The 10,977-nt window shown below is 43.6% G+C and overlaps 1 protein-coding gene across 1 annotated transcript in view; it reads right to left on the reverse strand.

Moving 5' to 3' along the window:
• The window catches only part of Uhrf1bp1 (UHRF1 binding protein 1), a 47,143-nt gene that overhangs the window by 9,618 nt on the left and 26,548 nt on the right, over positions 1–10,977 (reverse strand). The window contains exons 9-15 of the mRNA XM_013029620.1: positions 9,221–9,307; positions 8,334–8,504; positions 7,856–7,995; positions 7,370–7,511; positions 6,246–6,439; positions 4,651–6,080; positions 2,094–2,290 (exon numbers count right to left, since the gene is read on the reverse strand). Of these exons, the coding sequence (XP_012885074.1) occupies positions 2,094–2,290; positions 4,651–6,080; positions 6,246–6,439; positions 7,370–7,511; positions 7,856–7,995; positions 8,334–8,504; positions 9,221–9,307 (2,361 nt within the window). The remainder of the gene's footprint in view (positions 1–2,093; positions 2,291–4,650; positions 6,081–6,245; positions 6,440–7,369; positions 7,512–7,855; positions 7,996–8,333; positions 8,505–9,220; positions 9,308–10,977) is intronic.

The following is a 10,977-nucleotide window of genomic DNA, read 5'->3' on the forward strand; positions in this document are numbered from 1 at the left end:
AAAAAAAAAAAAAAAAAGTCCATTAGAGCCTTATCTCCAGTGAACTACCAGAAAACTGGAAGTAGCACTGTGACTCAAAGTGTTAAAGCCTAAGCCTTGAGCAAAAGTGCTCAGGGACAGTATCCTCATGACTGAAAAAAAAAAGACAGAATATGTTTTACATGAACATGTAGAGCACATCTATATCCTGTCACTCCAGAGACGAAGGCAGTGGAGAGCAGTTTAAGGCCAATGACACCCTTTTTAAAAATAAAAATGGCATGTTTGGGATTTGTTTCAAGGTAAAATGGGATGAAGAGAAGTAGGCAATGGTGTACATATGAAATATGAATGTCTATAAGTTAATGTTGAAATTTGGTAACATGTATGAGGATTCAACTGCTGGATTCTATCTTCTCTAGTTGGAGTAAGTAGTTCAAGTTTTACATACAAAATTTAAAGAATAATTTTTTAAAAACATAGGTACACTCCACCCAGCTTAAGACATAGTGCATTGTCTTACTGAAATCACAATAAATTCTCGACTCACACCTGTCAGAGTATCAAAAAGAACATGGGCACCGGTGGCTTACAACTATAGTCCTTGCTACTCAAGACACTGAGATCTGAGGCTCACAGTTCAAAGCCAGCCCTGGCAGGAAAGTCCATAAGACTTTTACCTCCAATTAACCACCAGAAAACTGGAAGTGGTACTGTGGCTCAAACTGGTAGAGCACTAGCCTTGAGCAAAAAAAGCTCAAGGTCAGTGCCAGGCCTTGAATTCCCCACAATGGGGCGGGGGGAAGGGGGAGGAGGGGAGAACACAGGTGTTCTCAAGGATGTAGAGATGTAGGGACACCTAGAACAATGTGGGTGAAGAGATGTAAATCAATAGTCACTATGGAAATCAATATGATAGCTCTTCAAAAGACTAAAAGTGTTACCACATGATCTAGCAAGCCCTCCTCTGGATATGTAGCCAAGGAAATTATATCAGTATAGCTGTGGATACACCTGCACTCATGTTCACTGTAGCACTTAATTCCCAAGTTGCAGAATCAACCTACCTGTCTATCAACTAATAGGTAGATGATGAAAACATGAGGTATACTCACATTGAAACACTACTTGGCCTTTAAAAACAAGGAAATCCTGTTGTTTAGGATAATATGGATGAACCTAGAGGACTCTGTGCTAATAAATGACCTAGGTACAGAAAGGCAAAAATCCAATATTCTCACTTATGCATGAAATCTGAAACAATCAAACACAAAGAGCAGAATGGTGGTTACCAGGGGCTGGGGAGTGGAGGGAATGGAGAGATGTTGGTCAAAGGGTACAATGGTTCAGCTAGAAAGGAAGAATAAATGGTAAGTATTTGAGATAATGGGTATGTTATTTAGCTTGACTTTAAAATTCTACACTGCTCATCATATCATTTTCTATCTTGTAAACACACAGGATTATAATTTGTCAGTATTCAATTTAAAAAAGGAAGGGGCTGAGAGTGTAGCTCAGTGATAGTTCATTTGTCACGGCCTGGGTTGGAGTCCCCAGCAAGAAAGGAAAGAAAGAAAAGGAAAGGGGTGGGGGGAAGGGAGGAAAGGAAGAAAAAGGAGGGAGGGAGGGAGGGAGGAAGAATTCTCTTTTTAGATACTCTCAAGTTATCTTGAAACTTTAAACTTTAAAAAGTTTCCATTTCATAATATAAAAGAACCTGTGTAATTCCAGACACCTCTGGAATTGATTTAATTCCTAGAAGTTATTTATTTTATCTATACACAAAAATCTCTAAATAACTTTCCGACAATATGGGCAAAACCAAAAATGAACCCCAGAAAATAAACTACTGACACCAAATACAACATTAACCCTATTTCCATAAATACACAGATGTAAGGCTACTAGTTTCTCCTTTAGTTGGAATCTCATTCTATGCTAAAAGTCAAGTATTAGCCAATAACCTAGAAAATGTCAAGATAAAGTCAAAGCCACATTCTACTGAATTCTCACTCTCTTTTTATCTCTATTATCAAGTCTCAGCTCCTCTTGAATCCTAGTTTGAGTATTGGCACAGAGCCTTTTTGGACTTCTGTAGCTTTGTTCCCACATACCAGACTCCAAGAGCATCACAAAGCTATCACTGCCATCACTGTCCACTGAAATCCTGTCTTCAGGACCACTGCTATCCAATGAGACGCCATCAAATGACTGCTGGGATACTGTCCTCTTCATGGAGAAAAATCGGAGTCGGGCAGCACCTCCACTCACTGGGGCTGCCACTCCTTCATCTGTCTTGGCCATAGGCTCCCTATTTAAAAAACACACACACAAAAAAAACAAAAACAAAACAGAAAATAAAATGTACAAATGTGGCTTTGAAAACATTTTGTTCCTATCTCCAGGCAATATACTTCCCAACTCAAACACAAATGTGAACATAAATTTGGCTTTCCTCTGTTGCCTATTGTAAAGGATGAAATTCTTTTCAACCACAAAAGAGAACATCAGGCTGGACACTGGTAATTTATGCCTGTAATCCTAGTTACTCAAAGGCTGACATCTGAGGATCTCTGTTTAAAGCCAGGCTGGGCAGGAAAGTCTAGGAGATTCTTATCTCCAAACCACCACCAAGAAGCTGAAAGTGGAACTGTGACTAAAGTGTACAGCACACCCAAGCCCTGAGTTCAAGCCTCAGGACCAGCACAAAAAAAGGAGACCAGTTACCAACATCCTGGGTGGAAGCTGATGGTACTACAGTCATCCTGTGTGCTCCGGGCAGGAATGCAGAAGAGAGAAAATAATGAGAAGGACGTGCTATGTCTCAAAGAATTTATAATCTATTGGGAGAGAGATTTACACACATATGAGAATAAATCATACCTGCCATAAAAGAAAGGCTAAGTAAAAGAACAAGAAGATAAAAAACAGTTTTGTGAAAGTGATAAGTACAGGGCATTCTACCTGGGGGAGGTGGAGAGGGGATAGCAGGAACAGAGGCACAGAGTCACAGAGTCACAAAGTGAGACTAGAAAGTAAGCTCAGGCTAGCTCTAGTGGGTTTCATTGAAGAGAGCAAAGGAAGTGAAGGAAACTCGGTTGGGTATTGGATACCAGACAGGAAAGGGGAGACTAATGAAGGTGAATGAGGATGAATGTGCTCAAATAAGTTTATTTGCATATAGAGCAATAAAAATGGTTCTAATTGTCTTAGAGATATAGGTATGGGTGAATAGTAGAGGAAGCGAGTTTGATCAGGATACATGGTATAATTGTATGGAATGTCACAATGAAACACCCCCTCTTGTAAAACAAATGTATGCTAATTTTAAAACACAAATTCCAAAAATATGCTGAAAATGAACTCACTAGCAACTTTAACTGCCATGGGAGTCCAGATGGACTGAAAAGAGACCACCAGTTTGGGCAGTTAGAAAGTCATTATTGAGGGGCTGGGAAGGTGGCTCAGTGGTAGAGCGCTTGCCTTGCATGCATGAAGCCTTGGGTTCGATTCCTCAGCACCACATAAGCAAAAAGAAAAAAGCCGGAAGTGGAGCTGTGGCTCAAGTGGTAGAGCGCTAGCCTTGAGCTGAAGAGCTGAGAGACAGCGCCCAGGCCCAGAGTTCAGGCCCCACGACCGGACCCAAAAAAAAAAAAAAAGTTAAAAAAATAAATAAATAAAAAGAAAGTCATTATTGATGTCTCAAAAGAGCTGTATCACATGCTTTTCCTTTGCCTTTTTTACCTCTTCCTTTCCCCATGTATCTTTATACTGTCCATTTAGACAATTTTGGGTGGGGAGTTGTTTTGATTTGCAGTAATAGGGATCCAACTCAAGGTCTTGCACGAACTAGGCAAGCGCTTTACCACAGAGCTACATTCTCAGCCTACTCGTCTCCATTTAGAAAAGGCAGCACAACAGACCGGTGATGTGGCTCAAGAGGTAGAATGGAAGCATGGCCCCTTAGGTCAATCCTCAGTATGGCAGAGAAGGATGGAGGGAAGGTAGGAAAGGAGGGAAGGAAAGCTGAAAGGAGGGAGGGAAACAAGAGAGAGCAGGCACACACTTGGGGATTAGAAAGTCCACCAAAAAGAATATACAAAAGCTGGGACATGGTGGTGCATAACTATAAGCCCAGAACTCAAGAGGCTAATAAAGAAGGATCATAAGTAACAACAAACAAAAAAATAGTATTTGTGCTAGGTGTGGCTCAGTAGTAGTGCGCTTAGTATTCATGACACCCTGGGTTCAATCCCCAAGCACCAAAAAAAAAAAAAAAAGACAAGACAAGCATAGTGACGCATGCCTGTAATACCAATACTTGGGAGGTAATAGCAGGAAGATCATGAGTTCAAAGACCATCCCAGGCCAGCCTGGGCTACATTAGCTTACAAATAAATAAACAAAAGTAAATCCAATAAAAATTATATAGATCCAGGAACTGTTCTTCTGATATAACATCTATATCAATAATTATAAATCAGTAAAAGAGAAGATAATCTAATTCTAAGAGGTAATGAACATTGACTTGACAATTGCTCATTGAGCTGGCCATTCTGTGTTCTCCTGGACTACATCATGGTGCTTTCAGTGTAGCCAGAAGGAAACTTTAACCCCAGTGGTTAGAACTTGAGGAGACAGGGGAACTAAAGGAGGCAAAGAACCACTCACTTGGCAGGGGGCAAGGACAACATCTTGTGCACTGTGGAGGTCATTCGGTCCCTTCCCAGACTGAAGGCATCCTTAGTTAAGGATACAGCTTCCTTGGTGAGGTCCATGGTGGCATGCAGAGCTTCCTTGGTAGCATCTTTGGTCATGTGAATAGCACTCGATAATTCTCCCTCAATGTTCTTCACGGGGATGGGGTCTCCTGGCCCGTTTACAGCAGGAACCTTGCCAGCTGGAGACTTCAACACAGTTGGTGAGGTGGAGGCTTGGGCTCTGCTCAGCTGCTTAGCCTGTAGGGACTCTACTGCCTCATGGCCCTTTCTTGCCAGTTGCTGTGCAGGTGGACCTGAGTCCTGCAGCTCTCCATTACTATGTGGCTGAGCTGCACCAACATTTTCAATGTTACTGTTCTCAAGCACCTTCTCAGGGCTTGCTGGGCCCTGGTCTGACGAGGCATCAGACTTTAGTTCCTGATCCTCTGATGGAGACAGCTCTGAATCTATGAGGCTAGTGGTATCTGAACCTGCAGAGTCACCATCCACAGTCCCAGAGGTAGGATGCATGAGCAGTGCTACCTCAGCACTAGGAAAGAAGACACCAATGCAAGCTGTCTGGTCCTGTAGGGGAGATCCAGTCATGGCCTCAGTGTCCTTAGTCAGCTGCTCCTGAAGCCCCTGCAGCACCTCCTTCAGTCGGAGCAAGGCCAGGTACTGGTAGTGGTCGAGTCTCACGCAGACGTGGGCAGGGGAGTGTACAAGCATGTGAACATCTGCTACATCCTCCAACTCTGTCAGAGGTCCTTTGTTGTCCACAGCACCACGGCCTTCTCTGATAATCTCTACGACTTCTGGAAGACCTGACAGGCTTTTTAAATCGTGCTCAGTCTTTGACCTCTGATGAGGCACAGTTTCAGGGGCAAGGGCTTCAGAAAGGACAGGGCTGCCAAAGCTAGCAGATGGTTTCAGCCTCCCCTCTGAGGCCAAAAGGAGCTTCTGTGCCTGGGCTTGCTGCCAGCGGAGAGGCAGACAGGCCCAAATGGACAAAGGGAAGGGGGCCACAAAATTCAAGGTATGGCCTTTGAAGTTCTCTGTTCCTTCAAAGTCTAGGGAGATCTGGGTGAAGTAGATGGACCAGAGGTCTTGGGAAGCCTTAGGCTTTTGGGGAGGGTGAGAAGAATGGGAATCCATCTGGAAAGCATGATGTATAAAGAGCATGTGCAGAAGACTAAAGCCACCAGGAACCTTAGGAAAGTGGTCATAATTAGAATGAAAGAACTCAGCAGCAGCAAAACCCCGGAAGAGACTCTGGAGGTCTGGACAGCTACAGTGTGGGGCATGACGTGTGTTAGTGGCAATCATGCCTGATGCAGAGAAGACAAGCGCTTGGGGTCGATGCAACTCCGCCTGCGGTCTCTTTTCCAGCGGGAAGCTCACCTTCAAAGAGAAAATAAAACGTAGTTCAGAATGGCTCATGTGAAAGACCATTTGGGTTGGGAAGCTGTTTTGCTTTCACTTCCACCAAATGGACAGATGGAGGATAGTCATGGGGAAAATGCAGCTATGGTTATCAACAGGGGACAAAAATCCCACTTTCCCTACCTTCATCCGGAAGGCATCCAGTCGAATGTCCAAGTGCTCATTTTTCTGTCTTGAATCTTCCAGCTTATAAATAGCTTTGAATTGCTCCAAGCTACGGTATAAATCTAGGCAGAAAAGGTTTCCCCAGAGCAAACTAACAGGATCCACAGTAAATGTCAGACCATTTAACTGAATGTAGAGATTGGGACAGGGAACTGTAATGCAGAAAGAAAAGAATCATCAAGTATAAAGCAGCGGCTAGTAAGAGCCCTCTTATTTACTAGCCAGTATTTATTTTGTTGTCAATACAGCAAAGATACATATTCATACAGGGCAGTTTTTTGTTTTGTGTGTGTGTGTGTGTACGCACATATGCACACGTGTGCATGCACACACGCACGTACGTGCTGGAGCTTGAACTCAGGGCCTAAGCACTATCCCTAAGCTTCTTTTGCTCAATGTTAGCACTCTACCACTTGAGCCACAAACTTTTTTGGTAGTTTATTGGAGTTAAGAGTCTCAGGGATGGGCTGGGAAGTTGGCTCAGTGCTAGAGTGCTTACCTACATGCATACTGCCCTGGATTCAATTCCTCAGCACCACATAAGCAGAAAAAAAGGCAGAAGTGGAGCTGTGGCTCAAGTGGTAGAGTGCTAACCTTGAGCTTAAGAGCTAAGGGACAGCACCCAGGCCCAGAGTTCAGGCCCCATGACTGACCAAAAGAAAAGTCTCAGGGAATCCAGGCACCAGTGGCTCACCCCTATAATCCTAGCTAATCAGAAGGCTGAGATTTGAGGATTGTGGTTCAAAGCCAGCCTGGGCAAGAAAGTCCATGAGACTCTTATCACCAATAAGCCACCAGAAAATCAGAAGTGGTGCTGTGGCTCAAGTGGCAGAGCACTAGCCTTGAGCTGAAGAGCTGAGGGACAGCACCCAGGCCCAGAGTTCAAGACCCACGACCGACCAAAAAGAAAAAAAAGTCTCAGGGATTTTCCTGCCTGGGCTGGCTTCAAACCACAATCCTCAGATCACAGCCTCCTGAGTAGCTAGGATTACAGGTGTGCAAATTTATGCAAAAATCCTAACAACACATACAACAAAGCTGACAAAGTTTAAACAGAAGAAACGGCCAGCACTCATGCTCACCTGGAAGCTCCTGATTATCTGGAAAGTAATACTCTGTGAACTCAACATGAATGGCAGAGACCTGAGTAGGGAGGTTGTGGAGTTTGCGACTGCAGGAAAGAAGTGTAGATGGCTTCTTACTGGGCTGTCCAGCTGTAGAAACCTAGGCAATCACAATTTACTATTAATACCTAGAGCAGTACTCACAACAGAATTCTTTCCTCTGAGAAGTACCTGCTCCATCCTTCCCTGTCACAGTGCTTGTCATGCATTCCTAAAATTTTCACACCTGCCTGGAATCCTCCCCAAGTTACTTTTTCAGCAGGAGGTTGTAGTAAGTCATTCAGGAAAAAACTAGGAGACTTTCCAAGTCCTTTTCTTAGAAGAAACAGACCCAACTGTCAATCTACTCAGAACTGAAGCAAATAGTCCCTGGATTCCAGTTTGTTCACACTGTGCTAGATGTCTTCTAAGTGAACTTTCTAACCATGTTTCTAATGTCCTTACCTGGTGGATATCCAGGTCATCCACTCGCACAACCATGCAGCTAGAGCGTAAGCGATTCCATGCTGGAGGTCCAAAGGCAGCCTGTCTGCCCTGAGAAGGATTTTTTTCAAGAGAGTTCTTTCGTGGACTAGAAAATGAGTCTAAATATAAAAAGACGGGAATTCTATTAATTCACTCTTGATAGAATTAGGAAGGTGAAAAATCCTAAAATCATTAATGCTGTAAGTAGAAGTGTTTAACCTAGATGGAACCCAATCAAATTCTCCTTAAGACCAAGGTAGCATAAAAGACCATTGACAGATAATGACAGCTTCCCTCTAACATGACAGCTACCTTTAGAAAAAGTGACATAAATAAGAAAAAATACACCATCACACCATGTGATAATTAGATATGTTACTGTTTTATCTCCATTGTTTCTCAAAGACAAATGGCAAGAGGTTAAGCAACTACAGTCTTGCAGTTTCTTTTAACCCACCTGCCTTCTTCCGGAAGGAAGAATCTACCCCCAGGTGCCAGGGTGATTTCAGACCTGTCTCTTCATGCCACTTCTCCATTTTACTCTGAAATTCCATCACCAGCTTCTGGGCCCAGTGACCTCGGGTTTCCATGGCCTCACAGTGCCTTACCCAATGTTTGCAGCTATCACCTGTGCAACACAGAAGCAAAAAGAATTCAGCTCTAAATCATGGTCCAATGTTCCAATTTTTCCTTCCTGTCAGTACAGTCACAGTTCATTCCCAATCCTACAAGAATTCTCTTTAGGATAAGGAAAAGTTACCCACTGAGCACAACCAAGTTTTTCTGAACTCTACATGTAAGTTTTCCCTAAGAATGCTAAAGGCCAGCTGCTGACTGCTGTCATCTTTGACCATGGTCTACTGGAAAGACTGTAAACCTAGTGGAGATAAGAAGCTGGAAGGCAGAATCAAAAGCAACACATTAGCTGAGCTCACACCTGTAATCCTAGCTACTCAGGAGATCTGAGGATCACAGTTCAAAGCCAACCCAGGCAGGCAAACTTGAAAGACTCATAATTCCAATTAGCCACTAAAAAGGTGGAAGTGGAGCAGAGGCTCACACACTAACTAGCCTTGAACACAAAAGCACACAGGCCCTGAGTTCTAAGCTCCAGGACAGGCACAAAAAAGCAGCACCTTAGGCACTTGTTCCCCACTTCCTCTCATCAATCATCAGTATGAGACCATCCAGGTTTCAGAAGATGTCCTCTTGGATACTCCCAACATCTCTCTGAGCATGCACTGCAATCTCTGACACCTCCTAGTCAGTCAGGGATGAAACCAGGAATCCATCCTTGATATTCTTACTCATGCTACAACTGAACCCATTCAGATTTCTCCTAACCTGCCCAGTGGAAGGGGTAGTAGTCAAATGCCATCCTGCGGAAAGTAAGCTGCATGGCACCGCCCATGAGTCTGTTTGCAGAGACACCTACAAGAGAAAAATATGGGTGAATAGCACTGGAACAAAGAAGCCTAACCACCACCTGAAGGATTTAGGAGTCCTCTGGAAGGACAGCATGAAAGCCCAGTTGGTGATACCATGTAGCTCAAAGGCCATTATGCCAGGTGATTTTTAAAACTTCAGCCCTACTCTTTTGAGTTTCAGTAGTAAACAGACATTCTCTAAAAGATCCTCCTTTTCAAAATTAAAAAAGTAGAAGAGCGGGCACCAGTGGCTCATGCCTGTAATCCTAGCTACTCAGGAGGCTGAGATCTGAGGATCACCATTCAAAGCCAGCCAAGGCAGGAAAAGCTGTGAAACTCTTATCTCCAAAAACCCACCAGAAAACTAGAAGTGGCCCTGTGGCTCAAGCAGGAGAGTGCTAGCCTTGAGCTGAAGAGCTGAGGGACAATGCTCAGGCCCAGAGTTCAAGCCCCAGGACCGACAAAAAAAAAAAAAAGAGTACTTCATTGTCTCTATTTTAAATGGCTGACAGGTTTCAAATATTCACAGAGTAAACCACATACCAAGGTATGATCAGCTAGGTTATAGTCTCATATTTAAAAATACCTCATTCAGCCAGGTGCTGGTGGCTCACACCTGTAATTCTAGCTACTCAGGAGGATAAGATCTGAGGATTGCTATTCAAAGCCAGGCTGGACAAAGAAGTCCATGAGACTCTAATCTTCAATTAATCAGCAAAAAGCCTGAAGTAGAACTGTGGTTCAAGTGGAAGAGCGCTAGTCTTGAACAAAACAAGCTCAGAAAAAGTGCTCAGGCCTTGAGTTCAAGTACCAGGGCTGGTGCACATACGCACATGCACACACACACATGCACACACACACACACACACACACAAAATCTCATCCAAAACTCCCTTAAATTGCACCAAGCAGACTGATTTAATTTAAAAATATAAAGTCTCCCTTTCCCACAGTATAACCCCTGTTTTCACTGTATTTGATGTTGGTATAATTTGTAGAGGGGAAGGGAGAAAACAAATTGTTTAAATAGGGATACAGGTGGACTCATTGCAATAATGAGATGTACAAGACGTTATGTCGAAAAACGAACTTTAGGGGCTGGGAAGGTGTCTCAGTGGTAGAGCGCTTGCCTTGCATGCCTGAGGCCCTGGGTTCGATTACTCAACACCACATAAGCAAAAAGAAAAAAGCCAGAAGTGACGCTGTGGCTCAAGTGGTAGAGCGCTAGCCTTGAGCTGAAGAGCTGAGGGACAGTGACCAGGCCCAGAGTTCACGCCCCATGACTGGACCCAAAAAAAACAAAAAACAAAAAACAAAAACAAAAACGAACTTTACAACTCTGGCGGGGCGGGGGGGGGGCGCCGGGGGGGGGGGGGGACGACAAAGGAGGAGGCAACAATTTGTAACTGCTCTGTAAGGTATTTTCACAATTAAAAAAAAAATTAAGTTTATAGTCATTCATGTCTTAGCATGAATTACATGGCCTGGATACTTGGAGAAGACTGTGCTGCACATCTCTTATTAACAAGCAATATAACCAAACTCTCATTTATTTGCTCTTAAGACTTCTGAAAGGACAAAAAACAAAAAGAGAGGAGGGTATGACTCAAGTGGTGGAGCAAGTTTGAGGGCCAGAGTTTAATTCCCCGTACTGAAAAAGGAAGTAGCAGAAAG

The sequence above is a fragment of the Dipodomys ordii genome, unplaced genomic scaffold, assembly GCF_000151885.1.
Source record: "Dipodomys ordii isolate 6190 unplaced genomic scaffold, Dord_2.0 Scaffold120, whole genome shotgun sequence".
In the NCBI taxonomy this organism is placed as follows: Eukaryota; Metazoa; Chordata; class Mammalia; order Rodentia; family Heteromyidae; genus Dipodomys; species Dipodomys ordii.